At 55.9% G+C, this 19,336-nt stretch overlaps 2 protein-coding genes across 20 annotated transcripts in view; one reads left to right on the top strand and one right to left on the bottom strand.

Moving 5' to 3' along the window:
* Nucleotides 1-8,028, top strand: part of PIK3CD (phosphatidylinositol-4,5-bisphosphate 3-kinase catalytic subunit delta) — a 53,734-nt gene extending 45,706 nt beyond the window's left edge. For 9 of the 16 annotated variants that reach the window (XM_070260979.1, XM_005607546.4, XM_070260985.1 and 6 more), the window contains 15 exons: nucleotides 552-648; nucleotides 740-870; nucleotides 1,359-1,409; nucleotides 1,487-1,654; nucleotides 1,750-1,871; nucleotides 2,080-2,223; nucleotides 2,387-2,486; nucleotides 2,640-2,818; nucleotides 2,906-3,018; nucleotides 3,220-3,298; nucleotides 3,847-4,014; nucleotides 4,599-4,722; nucleotides 4,917-5,062; nucleotides 5,357-5,489; nucleotides 6,269-8,028. In XM_070260979.1, the coding sequence (XP_070117080.1) occupies nucleotides 552-648; nucleotides 740-870; nucleotides 1,359-1,409; nucleotides 1,487-1,654; nucleotides 1,750-1,871; nucleotides 2,080-2,223; nucleotides 2,387-2,486; nucleotides 2,640-2,818; nucleotides 2,906-3,018; nucleotides 3,220-3,298; nucleotides 3,847-4,014; nucleotides 4,599-4,722; nucleotides 4,917-5,062; nucleotides 5,357-5,489; nucleotides 6,269-6,406 (1,893 nt within the window). In that variant the 3' untranslated portion in view covers nucleotides 6,407-8,028. Of the gene's footprint in view, nucleotides 1-551; nucleotides 649-739; nucleotides 871-1,358; nucleotides 1,410-1,486; nucleotides 1,655-1,749; nucleotides 1,872-2,079; nucleotides 2,224-2,386; nucleotides 2,487-2,639; nucleotides 2,819-2,905; nucleotides 3,019-3,219; nucleotides 3,299-3,846; nucleotides 4,015-4,598; nucleotides 4,723-4,893; nucleotides 5,063-5,356; nucleotides 5,490-6,268 lie in introns of all 16 variants that reach the window. The other 7 variants (XM_070260982.1, XM_023635833.2, XM_070260981.1 and 4 more) reach the window with 3 other exon arrangements.
* A 71-nt stretch (nucleotides 8,029-8,099) lies between these two features.
* CLSTN1 (calsyntenin 1) overlaps nucleotides 8,100-19,336 on the bottom strand; it is a 66,620-nt gene continuing 55,383 nt past the window's right edge. For 2 of the 4 annotated variants that reach the window (XM_023635836.2, XM_023635835.2), the window contains 9 exons: nucleotides 16,282-16,338; nucleotides 14,949-15,106; nucleotides 13,666-13,814; nucleotides 13,130-13,356; nucleotides 12,413-12,583; nucleotides 11,830-11,975; nucleotides 10,652-10,787; nucleotides 10,139-10,323; nucleotides 8,100-9,749 (listed from right to left, as the gene is read on the bottom strand). In XM_023635836.2, the coding sequence (XP_023491604.1) occupies nucleotides 9,552-9,749; nucleotides 10,139-10,323; nucleotides 10,652-10,787; nucleotides 11,830-11,975; nucleotides 12,413-12,583; nucleotides 13,130-13,356; nucleotides 13,666-13,814; nucleotides 14,949-15,106; nucleotides 16,282-16,338 (1,427 nt within the window). In that variant the 3' untranslated portion in view covers nucleotides 8,100-9,551. The remainder of the gene's footprint in view (nucleotides 9,750-10,138; nucleotides 10,324-10,651; nucleotides 10,788-11,829; nucleotides 11,976-12,412; nucleotides 12,584-13,129; nucleotides 13,357-13,665; nucleotides 13,815-14,948; nucleotides 15,107-16,281; nucleotides 16,339-19,336) is intronic. The other 2 variants (XM_023635838.2, XM_023635837.2) reach the window with 1 other exon arrangement.

Raw genomic sequence — 19,336 nt, 5'->3', positions numbered from 1 at the left:
GTAGGCACACAGCCTGAGGATGGGCTCCTGGGAGGGCCTGCGGACCCTAGCCTCCCCACCCCGCCCATAGCAGCCACTGCCCCTGCTCTGTGACAGCTCTGGGTTCCTGGGCTCATGAGCAGGGTGACTTGGAATATCTGGACCTTGGTCTTCAGTCCTTGTGGGAACCTGGAGGCAGCTCCCTGGGTGGAAGGACAAAGGGACTGTCCTCACAGCGGCAGAGGGGCCTGAGTCAGCAGCTGGCTGGGGAGGAGTGGCGGTTGGGCCCTGAGTCACGCTGTAACTGGCCACTGAGCCACGCTGACTCACCCATTGCTGAGCTGGGCCACCTTTCTGGGGCTGACGTGGTTTGTTTGGGGGTTTCTCAAGAAGCCCAGAGTGGGGATGCAGCTGGGAACAGAAGGGAGCCAAGAGGTGGCTGACCTGGCTGGCTTCCCCCAGGGAGTCTGGGCAAGGCAGGGAAGCATGGCCCGGAGGCTGGGCCCATCCTGCTGATGAGCCAGTGGGGGCTCTTCAGCAGCTGGCCCTGACCTGCCCACGTTCTCTTCCAGGACTGCCCCATTGCCTGGGCCAACCTCATGCTGTTTGACTACAAGGACCAGCTCAAGACTGGGGAATGCTGCCTCTACATGTGGCCCTCCGTCCCAGGTCAGCCCAGGCCAGGAGGGAGAGGCGTGGGGGGAAGGGGTCCCAGACGTGGTGGCATTCCCCATGCAACTCCATCCGTCCCTGTGTCTAGATGAGAAAGGGGAGCTGCTGAACCCCACGGGAACCGTGCGCAATAACCCCAACACTGAGAGCGCTGCCGCCCTGGTCATCTCCCTCCCCGAGGTGGCCCCCCACCCCGTGTACTACCCTGCCCTTGACAAGGTCAGTGAGGGGCCCCTGCCACCTGGGGCCCAGGACCTGCCCTGCCCAGAGGCTGTGGGGCTAAAGATGAACTTTTCTGACTCTGCCTCTGTGACTCCCGAGAGCATGGTCCCCACGCCCTGTGAGTTGCCCGGGGCAGGGGGCAGGGTCACCACATACATTTGGGGGGTCTCTTGACTCTCCAGAATCCTCATGTGCCCTAGAGCAGTAGTTTTCAACCAGGGACCACTTTGCCCCCCAGGGGACTTTGGACAATGTCCAAAGACATTTTGGGTGTCACAACCAGTGGGAGAGATACTCCTGGCATCTTGTGGGTGGAGGCCAGGCATGCTGCTAAACACCCTAGAGTGTACGAGACAGTCCCCACCCTGAGAGTCATTGGCCCGCAAGGTCAGTAGTGCTGAGGTGTTGACCCCTCCCCGCCGGGGCCCTGCCAGGGCTGGCCCAGGCCCTGGGGTCGCCGCTGAGAGCATGGCCGCTTGTTGCAGATCTTGGAGCTGGGGCGGCCCGGGGAGCATGGGCGCTTCACCGAGGAGGAGGTGAGCTGGGGGCCGTAGCCGTGGGCGGTGGGGCATGGAGGCAGGCCGCAGCCCTCACCCCCTCCTGCGCCCCTCAGCAGCTGCAGCTGCGGGAGATCCTGGAGCGGCGGGGGTCCGGGGAGCTGTATGAGCATGAGAAGGACCTGGTGTGGAAGATGCGACACGAGGTCCAGGAGCACTTCCCCGAGGCACTGGCCCGGCTGCTGCTGGTCACCAAGTGGAACAAGCATGAGGACGTGGCCCAGGTGGGCAGCAGGGCAGGGGCCCTGGGGGAGGGCCAGAGCCTGGAGTCAGACGCAGCTGCTGCTTGCCCCATGCCCTGACCACCAGCATCCCCTAGATGCTCTACCTGCTGTGCTCCTGGCCTGAGCTGCCTGTGCTGAGCGCCCTGGAGCTGCTGGACTTCAGCTTCCCCGACCGCCACGTGGGCTCCTTCGCCATCAAGTCCCTGCGGAAACTGACGTGAGTCCCATGGGCTCCCTGCTCCGTGGAAGGGCAGCTTTGCCCCAGTTGCCCACAAGTGGGCACCGGCTGGGGACGTTCTGAACCTTCCCTGGGGACCTGCTCAGGTGGGACCGGCCTCTCGTGCCTGCCCTGCCCCCTCGCCAGCAGCAGACCCCTGTCCCTAGCCGTGAAGCTCCGGGCCCCAGCCGGCCTCCCTTCCCTGCAGGGACGACGAGCTTTTCCAGTACCTGCTGCAGCTGGTGCAGGTGCTTAAGTACGAGTCCTACCTCGACTGTGAGCTGACCAAATTCCTGCTGGACCGGGCCCTGGCCAACCGCAAGATCGGCCACTTCCTCTTCTGGCACCTCCGGTAGCTGGACTCACCGGGCCCCTGTGTCTCCCTGGAAGGCCATGGGGAGGAGGGACCTTGTCTGCTGGCCTCACGTTTCCTGCCGGCCTGGGTGTCGCGGCTGGACTGGGAGAGGCTGTGTGGCCCTGCCAGGAGAGGCTCAGCCCCCTCTTCCTCCCTCCAGGTCCGAGATGCACGTGCCGTCGGTGGCCCTGCGCTTCGGCCTCATCATGGAGGCGTACTGCAGGGGCAGCACCCACCACATGAAGGTGCTGATGAAGCAGGTGAGCCTCAGGCCCCTGGCCCCGCCCCAGCCTGGGCTCTGCTTTCGGGTAGGGTTGGCCGGGCCCCTTTAGAATCACCTGGGCCGGGCTGAGCTCAGAGCCTGCTCCTCCCGGCCTGCGCACACTGTGCTGCCCTCCCGTTCTCCCGGCCAGGGGGAAGCACTGAGCAAACTGAAGGCCCTGAACGACTTTGTCAAAGTGAGCTCCCAGAAGGCCACCAAGCCCCACACCAAGGAGCTGATGCACCTGTGCATGCGCCAGGAGACCTACCTGGAGGCCCTCTCCCACCTGCAGTCGCCGCTCGACCCCAGCATCCTGCTGGCTGAAGTCTGGTGAGCCCTGAGACCCCACGATCCCCCTGACCCCCTGCCCCAAGGCCCTGTCTGGGGACCGGTGCTGACCCCCCTCTGGCCCGGCAGTGTGGAGCAGTGCACCTTCATGGACTCCAAGATGAAGCCCCTGTGGGTCATGTACAGCAACGAGGAGGCGGGCAGCGATGGCAGCGTGGGCATCATATTTAAGAACGGGGATGGTGAGCAGGCGGGTCCCCTGGGGAAGGGCCTGCTGAGGCCTTGGCCTCCCGACACCGTGCCATGCTGCCCTGGGGGTCCCTGGGGGATGACTCCTGGAGGGCAAGCCGAGGGGCAGTTCTGGGACTTTGGGGCCTGGGCATGGCTGCGAGTGGAGAACCCACTAGAAACTCATGGTTTTCCTTCTGGGGGATGCTGCACAGACCTCCGCCAGGACATGCTGACTCTGCAGATGATCCAGCTCATGGACGTTCTGTGGAAGCAGGAGGGGTTGGACCTGAGGTGAGGGGCCCTCCTGTCATCCATTTGTGCCTGCACCAAGCCCAGGACTCTGTCCCTTTGGAGGGGGTCCCCTCGACGCAACATTACCACCTCAGGAAAAATGGCTCCTGTAGGAAGGACGGGGACGGGTTTAACTAGGGCCCAGGGAGGCAACGGAGCCACAGGATGAGGTGGAGAAGGCCAGGCCTGCTGCTGGCATCTGTCCCGTTCTGTTTTTCCTTTGCCCCAAGTATCCCTGGCTTCCTGCCCCTTCCTGGGAAGTAGTGGCATCGTCTTTCAAGCCACGTGGATTTTTCTCTCTGAGCAAATGTGAGCTCAGCCAAGGTGCTGACTCTGCATCTGGGTGCTGGTGCTGACCTCTCCAAGGAGCCTTCCCCTGGGGCCCTGGGAGCCAAGAGCTCCTCCCCAGCACCTTTCTCCTCCTTTTCAGCAGCTTGAGTAGCATCTCCTGTGGCTATTTTTGGTGCCTTGAGCTCCTTGGGGGTCAAGCAGCCCTGGAGACAGCCCTTGACCACGGCATTTCTCTGCCCCTCCCCCCACCTGGCTAGGATGACCCCCTATGGCTGCCTCTCCACCGGGGACCGCACGGGCCTCATCGAGGTGGTGCTTCACTCAGACACCATTGCCAACATCCAGCTGAACAAGAGCAACATGGCAGCCACGGCCGCCTTCAACAAGGATGCCCTGCTCAACTGGCTCAAGTCTAAGAACCCTGGGTAGGTTTCTGGTCCAGGGAAAGATGCTTTCTCCTTTCCGAGAGGTGTGGTTTGGGAGTCAAAGGTGACAAGAAGGGCCTGGGACAGTCTCTGTGGCTTCTTGGCTCAGCCGAGGACCAGCCATGTCTCTGTGGGTAGGGGTTGGGTCTCCATTCCCCCATTTATCAGTCGTCTGTCGCCGGGAACAACCACCCTTGAACTCAGGGACAGAAAACAACCGCCATTTATTATTGGCTCACAAGCCTGTAACTCGAGCCAGCTCAGCTGAGTGGCTCTGCTGTCATCTGGGAGCTTGACTGGGCATGGAGGGTCGCATGTCTGGGGCCTCGGCGCTGGCCCTCAGCCGTGTTGCCTCTCCTCATTCTAGCCTCAGCTTCCCGCCATGGCAGTAGGGAATGTGCAGGAGGTGGGAAGTGTCTTAAGGCCTAGGCTCTGGGATGAGCCCAGCATCACTTCCTCCACACTCCCGTGGTCCAAGCAGATCACAAGGCCACATTCAAGGGGAGGGGACCTCACCTCTTGGTAGAAGGAGCTGCAAAGGAGTGTGGCCATGGTTTCCATTCTGCCCTCCTCCCCTCACCCAGGGAGGCCCTGGAACGAGCTATTGAGGAGTTCACCCTCTCCTGCGCTGGCTACTGTGTGGCCACATACGTGCTGGGCATCGGTGATCGGCACAGCGACAACATCATGATCCGCGAGAATGGGCAGGTAGGGGCAGTGTGGGGGCTGCCATGCAGGCAGCACCTGTCTTCTGGCCCCGCCCTGGCCTTTCTGCGCTGCGCACGGCTCCGAGGCAGAGCCCCCTCCAAGCTCTTCCGGGTCCCTCTGTCTCCCCAGGTCCTCTGGACCAAGGCACTCTCCTTTCTGACTCCTTTTCAGTCTCTGCCCTTCCCTCCCCTTAGCTGTTCCACATTGATTTTGGCCACTTTCTGGGGAATTTCAAGACCAAGTTTGGAATCAACCGTGAGCGAGTCCCATTCATCCTCACCTATGACTTTGTCCATGTGATCCAGCAGGGGAAGACTAATAATAGTGAGAAATTCGAAAGGTGAGGGTGCCTCAGACCCCCTGGATGCCCTTTGGTGCCTGGGGCCCCAGGCAGGGGGCAGGGACGGGGACCAGCTCTCAGCCCACCCCTGGAAGGGGGCAGTGCAGGGAGAAAGCTCCTGGGTCCTGTAGGAGGAGGCCGGCTGGGGCAGGGGGTCGCCGTTAAAGGGAGTGGGGGCTGTGTACGGCTATTTCCAGGGCAAGGGCAGGCTGGCCTGCTGGCCCCCTGGCTCGGGGTGAAAGGGTGACAGAGTGGCTGGGAGGACCCAGAGCCCCTCCCCCCGCCCCCCTGCAGGTTCCGGGGCTACTGTGAGAGGGCCTACACCATCCTGCGGCGCCACGGGCTGCTCTTCCTGCACCTCTTCGCCCTGATGCGGGCGGCCGGCCTGCCTGAGCTCAGCTGCTCTAAAGACATCCAATATCTCAAGGTAAATGCTGGGGCCAGGCCGCCAGGCAGAGCAGGGGGCCTGACTTCCCAAGGCCTGCCTCCAAGTAGTACGACCTGGGGGGCCCGAGGGTGATGGACCCCCCCCTCCCCCCCACGGAGGGCACTCCTGATTCCAGTCCTCATGCCAGCCGGGACCCAGCAGTGGGGTCACGTGGGAAGTGGCCGGAGTTGGTCTCGGTTCTCTTGCGGATGGGCCAGGACCTCCCTTGGTCCACCTGTCTGTCCTCCATAGGCACAGGTGTTCCCACTTGTACGAGAAGGCTGGATTAGATATGGTTCCCTCTACACTTTAAAAAATGCTTTTCCTTCCTGTATCTTTTCAGTTTGTGCAACCCTGAGGCAGGTGGGGGGGGGGGTAGGGGGGGGGATTGGGTCACAGGCCCCTGTCAGGTATTCTCTTGGGTGCCCAGTTCCTGCAGAATGAGGCTGCTCCCTCCCTCCCTTCCTCCTCTTGGAGTTAGTTTCCAGTGAAGGCAAGGCCGCCTGTCCACCCATGGGGCACTGGGGCCAAGACCTCCTGGTGCCAGCTGGCATCTTGTTTTGGGGGTGGTTAGGGGGCCTGTCTTGGTTTGGGATCAGAATAAAGAGCTTTTCCCAAGGGAGATATTGGGTGGCTCTCTCCACGCAGTTCTTTTAGGAGGGGATTTAAAATGCCCAGAGAGGGCAGAAGTACAGGCAGGCGGAGGGGCCGCCTTGTGGAGCGGCGGGGACCAGGCCCCCTCAGTGCTGATGCTCACTGCTCTGATGATGTTGGCTCAGGACTCTCTGGCCTTGGGAAAAACGGAGGAGGAGGCTCTGAAGCACTTCCGAGTGAAGTTTAACGAAGCGCTCCGGGAGAGCTGGAAGACCAAAGTGAATTGGCTGGCCCACAACGTGTCCAAAGACAACAGGCAATAGCAGCCCTGCCTCCCGGCGGCACACCGGCCCCGCCGAGCCAACCGTGCATCCTGGGAACCAGGCACCCTCCGCTGCCCTTCGGGGCCTGGAAGCCTGAACTGCACCCCATGGGAAAGAACCTACACAACTGCCTTTTGTTTACACTGGTTATTTATTTATGACTTGAAATGTTTCAGGAACTAAACAGCCATAAACGGTAATGCATCCTTTGTGCAGGGGAGGGGTGCTGTGCTCCAGGGGCCCCGGTCAGAGCCCTGGCCTTGGAGGAGAAGACACTGTGAACTGGGCACCTCAAGGCTGCATCTGCTGAGGATTGTAATCCCAAGTCTTCCAGCTGGCAGATCTGGACCCAGCAAGGAATATTTTCCCCACAGGGGAGCCTGCCTTCTTCCCAGGCTCCAGCCGGGCTGTACAGTCTCGGCGCCGACAGCTACCTGGTGCCCGCTGTGCGGACAGGGCGCCCGCGCCTCCTCTGCTCACCCCTCCCTCACGCTCTCCGCTGAGCTCTGGGCAGCTCCCAGAGCAAACCTGGGTACTCTCTAGATTCAGGGATGCTTGCTCCCCACTTTCAGAGTGACTCTTGGGTACAGGAATTCTTTCATCTCCGCTATAAAGTGATTTTGTTTGCGGGTAAGAAAAAAAATAGCCAGACTACTTACTGAACCTCTGTGGCTCGGGAGAACAGCCCTGGGCCCCTGAAGTAGAATAGATGCTGGTCCTCAAGACACATTACAGAGATGGGAGCTTGATGCAGCTCATCCTGGTCATGGGTCAAGGTGAAAGCAGGTCAGAGTACTTTGTGCAATATCTGTAACCTGCCTCTTAAGGCAGGTTTTAAGTGAGGAGGAACCTGATCTCCTCATCCAGAACGCTCTCCTTTGAGAACCTGCCGTGAATAATCAGGTACCAGAAGTGTGAGTTAGGTGTGCGGTGGAATCTTTTTCTCTGACGGGTCTTATCTTGAAACGGTTCAGGCTTCAGTTTAGGTGGATCTGAGGAGCTCCAGAAATGCAGGTTCCTGGGCCCCTCCCAGCCTTCTGAAGCCACTCTGGAGACGGGCTAGGAGTCTGGGCTTTGAGAAGCCCACTGGAGAGCCTGACGTATTAGCAGCCAAGCCGGACCTGCCGGGCTACACTGCTTATCCCTCAAAGGTCCTGCAGGGCCCGGAAGAGCCAGCAGCCACTCCCCACTCAACAGCCCGGGTGCCAGTTCTTTTTCGGTCAGAGGCAGCCAAGCAGACACAGTCTGTCAGCAGTGAGTGCCACCCACAGAGCACCACTGACCGCACTCCTGTTCCCAACCAGCGCTGAATTCATGAGCCCCACCTGGCCTGTTTGGAAACAGGGAAAGCCAAGTGTATGTCTATACTGTATGTTATTTATTTAAGTGAGTCTGTGTGCTTCCTGGCGTGGGCAGCACACTTGGCACATACACAACAATTTCAGGTCTGGGTGCACGGCCTGTGTGCCTGACCAGAAGCATATTTTCTATGTTCTAACGTCATTTACTGTTTCTGTATGGGGAAGGCGAGTTCAACATACCTGATGATGGCTGAGACCAGCACTCTGTGAAACCTTGAGAGCTAAAAGTAGATTAAAAGAAATAAAAGCCTTTTTATGTTATGTTCTCAGCTCAAAAAGAAAGAGAATGCAAGATTAAAGCAAAGACCAGACAAAAAACAACAGTCTCCCAGTGGAGTTAGAACGGGCACTTTATTGTAGTGTTTACACTTTCCGACCTATCATCAATATACACACCCGAGAGGGGGCCACAGCAGCTACAGACAGCGCGAGGAGGTTTCGGCTCCGCGTTAGCGCCTATCCGTGGTCTAACAGAGCAGCTACGGTGATGGTACATGGAGGATGGCCACACGACACAGGACAGCCGGCAATGTCCTCGGAACTAGCAGTTATGATCTCACAACAGTATTCAAAATTATTTCCCCCCAGTTTTAGAAATCTAAAGTTTTACATGTAAATTAAAAACAAAGTGCTCTAGGGGCCTCAGCTCCTGACTGCTGTCCGCCTCGTCCTTCGCACGGCACGGAGCAGCAGGGCTCCTGCTCTGGGGACTGGGCTTCGCCGGGGCTCCGGGAGGAGAGAGGAGCTCATGGCCGTTTAGGGCAAGATCTAGCACTTGGCCTTTGGGCCTCTGGGGGTCCTTCCAGTGCGTCTGTGCCTCATGTTCTGAGTACAGGTCACTCAGGCCCACTGCATCCCCAAACCGAGTGGGCCGGCGGTTCGCACCATCTCTGTAGTGGATACAAGCTCCCACCACCAGGGAAACACAGGGCTGTGAAGCAGGAACCCCAAGGCTGCGCGAGGTAAGTCCAGGTTCCTGCACGAGGAGCTGCCGGTCATCAGAGGAGAGTGCCAAAGAGGCCAGGGACCCCAGCTCCCCTCAGCCCTCTGCCAAATTAGAAATGGGTAGAATCCCAAAGACAAGACCTGGCCATTTCCAACCTCCAAAGAGGGGCCCCTGACCACCCCTCCCCCCTCACATACACCCCTGCTGAGCAGTGCACCAAAGTCCGTGCCCCGTGACAGCCCCGGCCACACGCCAAGACCTGAGGCCTGCGGCTGGAGTGTACCAGCTGCCTGGGTAGGGCAGGCCCTTTTCTCCTTGTCCGGGGGACGAGGGAGCAGGAGCCCGCAGGGTCTCTCCTGTGCTCAGTGTTTGCACCTCACTTTGCATTCCAGCCCTGGATTACACTAGCACAGAGGACACGAGGAATCCCGATTTATTTACAAAATATTAAAAAGTCAGTTCATCTACATATTAACCCCCATTCTGCCACTTTATACATGCACTAGTTTGGAAAAAATAAAAACTTTAAAAAAAAAAGAAAAAACGGATTACCAGGTGGGAGTGAGCAATTTTAACCCTTTGTCAATGAGTCCAGTCATTGCAGCTTTTCCGGAGGTGCGAGGGGGCCACGCAGAGCGAGATGACATAACTTAAAAGAGATCGGGGGCAGGGGGAGCCTACGGTCCTACACACCAAGCACGGGCAGAGGATCGGCGAAGGGAGGGCCTGCAGACCTACTGGCCAGAATGACTTTGTACATCGTGGACCCTGGGGACTGTACGACAGATGACAGCAGAGTCTTCTGAAGCAGAAAAAACGGTGACGGAGCGGCGGCGGCTCAGTAGCTGAGGGTGGAGTCGTCCCACTCCAGCTGCTGCTGTCTGTTCACATTCTGCTGGTCCCCGTGCTCCCCGCCCTCCTCCTCCTCGCTGCTCTCCGACTCGGCACTGGTGATGTCATCCTCCTCCTCCCCGTCCTCGCTCTCTTCCTCCTCCTCCTCCTCTTCCTCCTCACTGCTGTGCTGGTCCTCATACGTCTGACAAGAGATAGCCGCATGAGTCCGGCCCCTGGTCCCGCCCACAACCTAATCATAGGCACAGAGCAAGGGACTCGCCATGTCATGCTCCACAGTGAGGGAGGGGCTGGACCACGCTGGAAGTCAGCTCATCAAAGACAAAAGGGTCACACCCACAGGGTCTGTGTGCTGGGGAGAGCATGTTTCTACACTTATTGGGTGGCATGAGCGTGAAGAAGACCTCTCTGAGGCTCAGTTTACCCACCTGACTTTAGGGGACATGTACCTCACTGAGTCACCGTGCGGATCACAGGGCATAAAGCACATGAACTGCTTCTCTGAGGTGGGCCCAGCTTTGGCCCTGGCCTGCAGGCGATCTCAGTTGGGGGTGGTCAGCTGCCCGTGCCTACCTCCATGGGGTTGACGGTGATGGTCAAGGCAGAGTCGTCCCAGTCCATCTCGTTCTCCTTGCCCGTGTCCTGGTCCCGCATGGTTCGCTGATGTGCCGCCCGGATCCGGAACACTCCCAGGATAATCATGAAAACCAAGAAGCTGACACACACCACAATCACAACGGTTGCGGTGCTGGGGACGACTGCAATGAGATTGAGAGATGTCATCAACCCAGAAGGTGCCCTCGACCTCCTCTGCTCCATACACTGAATGTGTCACCTGACCCCCAGGGGAGAGGGAGAAATATTAGAAAAGTTGCAGCACAAGGTTCAAATCTGGGTCTGGCTACTGTGCCCCATGGCCGTGGGCGATGAGTGTGCCCTGTGTGTGTCAGCTTCTGTGTGTGTGCTGTGGGACAACAGCTGGACTGGCTGGGGGCTGCTCTGAGCGGGGCTGGGCTCTGGGCAGCAGGGGGAGGGCGTCCCCCCGGACCCTGCTCCAGGGTCTCGGGCTTCTCCCCACAGCCCTACCTGCGAACGGGTGGGGGTTGGCCAGGTTGTGACCCGAAAGGTCAACGAAGGAGCGATGCTCGGGGTGAACAAACTGTGGCTGAGCAGCCATGTGGTTGGCGTGTTCCACGGGGTTGGCCGTGTGGATCACGTTCACCTGCAGCAGAGACAGAAAGGCCGCCTGAATGTGCCCGAGAGATGGAAAAGCAGTTCAGACGTGAACATGCCCAGAGACCCCCAAAGTGGGTCCCGGACCAGTGCTGGGAAGCGGATAAGAAAAGGACCGAAGAGCATCAGGGGTAAGCACTTAGAAACTGCTGTAACAACTGGTATTGTCACACGTCCAAGAAACAGATCACTGTTCTGAGAGTTTGTTTTCATTGTAGTTTATGGAAGAATCTGTCCACAGCCTGGGAAAGCAGACATCACTACTAGTCCTTTACCACAGGTCGCTTGAGAAACACGCACAGACCATTTCCCCTTTTTTCCAAAAAACCACAGCCACATGAGAAAGCAGAGATCATAACCATCTATTTCCTTTCGAATCTGTTTACCCTTTGGCTCCAACAAAACACTCGTCGACCTTCAGCACCGTGAGCTTAGCACGCACAGCCATGAGCTCACAGCAGCCGTGTTCAACTGCCGAGAATAACCTTGGGTCCATTTCTCCAGACCACAGAAGCCCTGGGTGATAAAGGAGCTGCTGTCTAGGTCTGATGAAGATTTCAGAGCAGGACGAGTGCCCTCTGGCCACCGTGGCCTGAGTCACCACTGCCAGGCCCTGCGTCAGCACCCCTCGCCCCGGGCCAAGGATTTATGCACAGCGGGCCAGTCGTGTACAACTACAAAGAACTTTCACTTCCCTGGAACTGCTCGCTAAAGCAGTGTCCAAGCTCAACAAACAACCTTGTCCCCACCCCTGAGGCATCCCCTGCCACTTGCTCTTGATCACTTCCCTCCAAACGTCCCTTGGGCTCCGACCCTCAACTCTTGGGCTGAGGCAGCCCGTGAGAGTGGAGCCCTGTGCTGGACCCCAGCCTGCCCCATGTGTAAGCCTGACCTGCAGCCGCCCCCAAGCTGGAAAAGGCTACCACTCCAGACGAACGCAAACAGCTGCACCATGACTGCTCTCCACATCGGTGTCTGCAAACATTAGGGCTGTGAGAGGGGCACTCAGTTGCAGCGCTGCTGGCCCTTACCTCCACCTGAAATTCATTGCTGACGTAGCGGCCATTCAGCTCGGAGCAGACGAGCTTGAACTTCCGGTCAAGCAAGGACCTGGTGTGCCAGTTCCGATAGCGCAGGAGGTGCAAAACCTCCTCGTAGCTGGCCATGCTGTCCACGCCTGCGGGGGAGAAGGTGACAAGATTGCCCGGTGGCTGAAGTTAGGAACGTGGGCAGGGCCGGGGCCATGGGCAAAGGAAGCCTGGAGTCGGGCACGGGGGTCAGCTGAGCCAACGGGTCACATGTTTTGGCTTTGTAGTTGTGGGACTGAATTGGGCAAGTGTGCAGGGGGGGCATTTTTCCCTAGAGGGGGCTGTACCATCACATGCCTAACTTCTCCCCCCTTATAAGGACGGGGATAAGGCAGTGCCTGCACTCCCCTCCTCCCCTCCCGGAGAACTGTGCAGCCCACGCTGATCCTGGCCGACACTCTCCTTTCCCAGCTCCTCCAGGACACTCTAGGTTCTGAGACGGAAGGAGGCAGGGGGCTGAGTTTGAAGCTTTTGCTCTCCCAGTCCGGCCTGCCCCAGCCTCTCGGCCTGCTGTACCTCCTCTCACCTGTGAAAATCATGCCCAGATCAGAGCTGCTCACTTCAATGCCCTTCTGCTGCAGGTGGGCCATGTCCACCTCCAGGCTCTCCTGCTCTGGGTTCAGTTCCTCTCCCTCCACCGTGACCTCGCAGGTATCCAGGTCATGCACGATCTCCTCAGACACCAGGGACTCTTGAACTGCAAAAACGGCCCACCCAGAAATAGCAGAGGCTGCGGAGCCCAGGGACGCTGGTCACACTCGAGGGCCTGCCGGCTCATCCTCAAACTCACAGAGCCCTTTGAAGGACCAATGACAGAGGTACTGGAGAGTCACTTTCAAGAATCGGGGGAACTTTATGAGTCTAGGAGGACCAGCTACTGGGAAGGCCTGAGAACAGGGGGACCCAGTTCTCTGTGGGCTGACCAGGCAGCAGGAGCACGTCCCCAGGTGCAGGAGAGCAACAGCATCTCCTGTAACAGCCTCAATCCTCAACTTCCTCAAGGCACATCTCAGATTCTGACGTCACACCAGAAAAAGATGAAAGGGCCCTCCCAGTGGGTTTCCAAAGATCACCTAGCCCAAGGGCCAGATTCCAGAAGCAGACCCAAGAACAGCATTAAAACATTAAAACCTCCCAAATCCCAGAGGAAAAGGGCCCAGGAAGTAAGCAGCAGCAATGGGGGTGCAGCTGCCCAGTTCTGAGCCCAGGGGAGGGCAAGTGTCCCAGCAAGAGGGGCTGTTACCTGTGGGGTCCTCGTCCCCCTCTCCTTCAGGCTCCACTTCTCTCGTGATGGTGCTGATGATCCGAAGCTCAGGGAAAAGGAAAACCCCCTCAGAGCTTTCAAATTCAGAAGCTGCTCGAGCAAAATGGTGGACTCCACTCAGGCTGATCTTGGGCTCTTCTGGCTGTAAAACCATCACGTAGCCATCTACCGGGGGGACTGAAATGCAGGCGGCCTCGTTAAAGCACCTGCCAACAAGAAACGGACACGCGAAGGGAAGGGTCAGGGCTTTGCGAGGCTGCTTCAGAGGCCACACAGGCGAAGGCTCAAGCAGGAGGAACACACGGGATTCCACAAATAGCGGCCACTCCCGCAACGAGCTTCCGAACATCATGAAGAATCACTCAGATTTCTCACTCCAGCTTTCCGGCAACAAGTGATGGCTCACCTTTCCTTAGAGAAAGGAGTCTGGGCTGTCTTAAAAACCTAAATACACGCATTTTCTTCTCAAGGGTCATTGAGCCACGACAGGTTTATTGTTAAAAACGAGCATGTACTTGACCGTGCTGGTGATCTTGAGTCTCCGGATCCCAGGTGTGGGGAACTGCCGTGAGTTCAGGTAGGAAACGTGCTGCATGGCCTTGTCCAACTCCCCGACGTCCTCTCCCTCCAAGGTCAGCACCGACTGGCTGGGGTTGGCTTGGATCTGAAATGGCGCCAAACGGAGAGAGGAGAGGAACAAGGCTGTAGCCACAAGAAGCTGAAGGCCAAGGGGACTGATTGGCTGGGGATCAACCTGAACTGGTGACTGGGAGAAGAAAAGCTCATGTAATTCCAGCGACGGAGACCCACATGAGGCTAACTGTCTAAGGCGCAAACAGGCCTGTGGTATAAGATGTACGTTTGGTCTTTGTCCCCAGTTTCTGGCACAGAGCTCCTAAAACCCTTGGAATTTGCTGAGTGAGAGGAGCACCTTTTATTATTCATAACAAGCTCCTTCCAACCACACCAGAGCTTATGTTAATGAGGTGACTCTGGGGCCCTATTTTAGGATGGGGGCGAAACCAACCATGTGATTAGAGGGTTGCAACTTGCAGCCCCACCCTCAACCTCTAGGGAGGGGAGAGAGGCTGGAGACTGACCGATGCTTTAATCCATCATGCCTACGTAATGGGGCCTCCATAAAAACCCCTGAACGACAGAGGCTGGGAGCTTCTAGTTGGTGAACACATCAAGGTGCTGGGAGCGTGGCACTCCTGGAGAGGGTTGGAAGCTCCATGCCCTCTCCCCCCTTCCTTGACCGACACATCTCTTCCATTGGGTTGTCACTGAGTTACAGTGTTTATAATAAACCGGTAATAGTCAGTAAAGTGTTTTCTGAGCAGTTATAGCAAGTTACTGAATCTGCAAAGGTAGGGGGGTCATGGGAACCCCTAACTTTCCAGCCAAGTCGGACAGAAGTATGGGTAACCCTAGGACCCGATACTTGCAACTGGCATCTGAAGTGGGGGCAGTCCTGTGGGACTGAGCCCTTACCCTGTGGATGCCACCTCCAGGGAGTTAGTGTCAGAACAGAACTGAATGGTGGGACACCTGGAGAGGCCGTGTCCAGAGAGTTGAGGAATTGGTTGGTGTGAGAAAAAACTCCCAGACATTTGGTGTCAGAGGTGTTATGAGTAAAAACAGCTCAGGATCAATCACAGATAAATCCTTATGCCAACAGCCGCCACACTTGGGGTCTAGGAGTCGTGAATGCTAGGCGGGTGGGTGCGGTGCGGGGGGGTGCTGTGCGGGGGGGTGCGGCGCGGGGGGGTGCTGTGTGGGTGGCTGCCAGTGTTACCTTCACGCCTCTGCCACTGTCTTCGGGGACTGGCAGGTCTAGCCCCTCTTTGCAGGTATACAGACAGTCAATCACCTTCTTATCCTCGAGTTTCCCGGAACGGATTGTCAGGCCAGCCAGATTACCTCGGAAAAACTGGGTCATATGCAGGTCACCACCTTCGGAACACGGGGGAGAAGGCAGGCAGTCATGCGTGCAGCCCAGGCCCTCCTGCTTCATTTCTCAACCCAGTGTTACCAGTGGTGGCAGCTTGATGGATGGACATGCGGGTTAGTTCATACCAAATCCTGTTAGCCTTGCAATCTACATGGAAGCGCAATGAAGAAATTAAGTCGTTTATGATCATGCACATAGCCTGGAGAAAGAGGAGTTGGTGGTTCCTCACCCAAAGCCTGGAAGCCAAGACACCCCATGAGTGTCCCCACACATCCAGCCACTCCCTGGTAAGGGTGGCCTGCACTGTACCCGTCACCGTGGTGCACAAGTGACATTTCCTCCCAGTGCCAGCCTCTTCAACCACTGCTTCTCAATCAGCTGGGTCACACTCGGGGGTGCTTTTCCTAACTGAGCATCCTTAGGGAATACATACAAACTTGGGGATGAACCCACAGTGACATGACCCGGAAGATAAAAGGGATGCTCAAAACCCCACCTGCACTTGGAAGCCTGGAATGGAGGCCCTTCCGATGGCTAATTTGTGGAGTCCCCTCTTGCGTGTCTCCTCCTACTGAGGAGAACTGGGAAGTGAAGATGTTAAAAGGGAAACAAAATCCCAGAAAATGGCCCTTGACAGACTCTAACAAAGCCCAAAGCAGGCGGAACTAAACCTTGTCCTTCTACGGATGAAGAGACTGATGTGCAGCGGCACGTCTCTGCCTGCTAAGGGCTGGACACGGGACTCATTGCTAAGGATCGAGACTTCTAAGAAACATATTTAAAATTGACTATCAGTCAGGCCAGAATATCTAGAAATGAGTCTTTTCCTATCTTGTGGTTCAGCCACATGAGAACCAGGAGGTGGCTTCCAAACGTGGCCTGGAGATTTCAGCAAGAGCCTCATGCAGGGGGATGAGGGTAAAATGTGATGAGCGGAGGAAAAAAATCCCATTAGTGCACCGTATTCATGAGTCATATGAGTCCTCACTTCAACTGGGATCAGAATGGGCGAAAAGGGAAATCTCATGAAGCAATGGGGGGAGCATAAGGCAAAGCGGCAGCTCAGATGGTATCTGGGACCAAAATGCAACTTGGGCATTTCATGCGAAATGTGGAATGAGTCAATGTGTTGTCTAAATGAAACAGTAGTGAACCGTAGGGGAAAAAATCCAGCAACCTGCAGAGGCCACAGGCACAGGCTCAGTTTCATTGTCATTTTCAACTCCTGAATACTCTGTAGGAAAGCAAGACAAAGACAATAGAAAAGGACCAAGAGGTTAGGCTCTTCAAATTGGACCTTGAAAATTAACTTTGAAAAGCTCCCAACACAAAACACAGAGAGAAAAACTCCCGTCTTGTCCCTCTTGGGGACGTGCTCTACCCAGACGCAAGCCTGGACTCGATCACCTTTTTCCCAGAAGCAATATTTACCACCCCCACGCATCTTTGTCATCTTCTTTTATTCCGTCTTCCCACATCCTCCTCACCAAGGCATAGGTCAGATTCAAAATAAGACAAACAGATGTACGTTGGATTCACTGATCTCCTCAACCTGCACTGCTCAGGAGGGCGTTCCCAGGAGGCAGGCTATGCTGATGGCAGACACACCAGTGGATAATACCAAACCCTGGACGCACAGCACCTTCCTTGCTGACGGGGAAGACATCTGTGCAGACAAAACCAGGTGGCACATGAGAGTGTCCAAAGCCCGGTATATGGTACACGTGTCCAAGTAGGTATTTTTTGAAAGCTCAAAACAAGTCCACATCGGTTTAAACTTTAACCGCTAAGTGACAGAGAAAAGAAGACATTTTCTGAGCAGCAAGGGAGAGTCAGAGATTAAGGAACTCACCCAGAGAAACATAACCAATCGGCAGCAGCCTATGGACTCTAACCATCGACAGCTCCCACAGCTCCCAACCCTGCGTTCTGAGCGTCACACCAGACGGGGGAGGCACACCCCCAGTGACTGGGGACAGAATTCCCACTTCCAGACCATGCTGAAGGAGCTCTGCTGCTCCTCTCGGCCCCCAGGCACAGGCCCTGCACCGGAGCTGCAGCAGCGTGGGGACGCACCGGGGCGAGGCCAGGTGTGTGCAGGTGAGCCGGGAGCCCACACAGCTGCTCGACTCCTTCAGGACACACCGTGAGAAATGACGTTTCCGTCGATGGTGCGAAGCTGCTGCCAACAGCCCAGGCTCTCCATGGCGAGAGTGCAAGGAAAGCGATTTCCCATCCACCGAAAGGAACAAAGGGGATCTTTCTCCCTGTTAACTAAAATTTTAAAGATTTGTGTTTGGTTTGGGAATTCAGGCAGATTTTTCTGGCTCAGGATGTTGAGAGGGCCATGGTAGAAAGAGATGAAAAAAGGTAACAAGTGACCGCCATTTGACGGCAGAGGCACTGTGACGAGATCAGGAACCCAACACGGCAGGGTGGGCCCTGAGGGTTTATTTTAACCCAAGCAATGAAGCTCCCAGAATATAAAATAACATTTAGACTTGCACTTGTATTTTTATTCGAATTTTTAAATAATTACTCAGAAACTGTTGTTTAATTTGGGAAGCAAATTTGAACTGAAATTTTAAGAATAGCAACTGAAAAACCTCTATATCCCTAATAATTTCATCCTCATTCCTTGGTCTCACGTTCGACTTTCTCATGGAGGAACTGTCACCAAAATTAAATCTGGGGATTTGCTGAAAAGGTTCACTCCAAAACACTGTCTTATTCCGTTCCATTTAAAAGGATCTGCAGGAAAATTATGAAATTTAAATTCTCCTAAAAGCAGCAAAGCTATCTTGGGAATTAGGCTCTTTCATAAATTTCTAACCTGACTGGAAGTACAATGTTTCCATAGGGAGGGGGGGAAAAAGTCTGTTTTGCAGGTTCGGGTAGTGACGGTGACACCCTGAAGTGACACAACACAGAGTCAAGTGCAAGGGTTAAGGAAGGTCTGTGAACCTCGAAGGCAGACGGAGGGGTCCGTGAATTTGGACAGGAAAAATTACATGCTTACTTTCATTAAGTTCTGAAATCTAGCTTTCCCTTTGGTTATAAATGTCAGCTAACAAACCACAGTCGGATTAGCAGAAACCAACTCTGTCACCAACAGAAATCACTGATATTCTCCATCGTGCCATACTGCCACAGACATCAGCATCGTCACAAGCCCCTCACCACTCTGAAATCACGGCACTTACTGGACCTGCAGCCAAAGCTTGTTCATGTGTGAATAAAGCAGCACAGGGGTTACTATTTCACAAACTGTCTTCTAGAACTTTTCTTTTCTTTTTTTTTTTTAAGATTTTATCTTTCCCTTTTTCTCCCCAAAGCCCCCCGGTACATAGTTGTATATTCTTCGTTGTGGGTCCTTCTAGTTGTGGCATGTGGGACGCTGCCTCAGCGTGGTTCGATGAGCAGTGCCATGTCTGCGCCCAAGATTCGAACCAACGAAACACTGGGCCGCCTACAGCGGAGCGCGCGAACTTAACCACTCGGCCACGGGGCCAGCCCCTAGAACTTTGATAACAGTATTTCAATTTAATTGGTCACCTTTGAAAGTATTTTATTTTATAGACTAATAAGAAATCATCCTGAGAAGGAGCCCATAGGCTTCACCAGAACACCCAAGGGCTCACGGCACAGAAGAGGCTAAAAAGCCCTGGTCCCGTGGGTCAGAGCTCGGGCCGAGTACACTGGCCTCAGGGGGTCCAATCCCAGCGCCACGATTCACCAGCAAGGTGACCCTGGGCTTGCTGCTTCTCTGAGCCTCAGTGTCTTCAGTTATAAAATGGGGATAAAAATAGCTTCTACCCCATAGACTTATTACAAGGATTAATGAGACAATGTATGTAAAGACATGGGCACACGCCTGCCCCTTAGCACCAATAAACGGTACTGTGGCTCTGTGTTGTTATCACAGGCCATCCTGGTCTTTTGGCAGAGACGTCACAGAATCGTCTCCACCTGCAGCACCTGTGGAAGTGCCCCCAGCATGCTGTCAGTCACTAAGTGCTCTGGAAGAGCCCCGGGCCGAAGCACACTCTCATTTCTGCGCCTAAGTGCTGCCTCTTTGTTTTCGTCAACTTTCCAACACACAGATTAACTTCTAAAATAGCTCCTCAGTTCCACTCTCCCTCTGCGCCACGCTCCGCGGCCCAGGTTCCCGGGCAGGCGCTGGCGTGTTTCGGTCCTTTAACACGACTCTAGTGTGTGCCACAGGTAGAGCT

Source organism: Equus caballus, chromosome 2 (genome assembly GCF_041296265.1).
Source record: "Equus caballus isolate H_3958 breed thoroughbred chromosome 2, TB-T2T, whole genome shotgun sequence".
NCBI classification, from domain to species: domain Eukaryota; kingdom Metazoa; phylum Chordata; class Mammalia; order Perissodactyla; family Equidae; genus Equus; species Equus caballus.
Note: the sequence above shows the minus strand (reverse complement) of the source record. Positions and strands in the feature narration are given on the sequence as shown.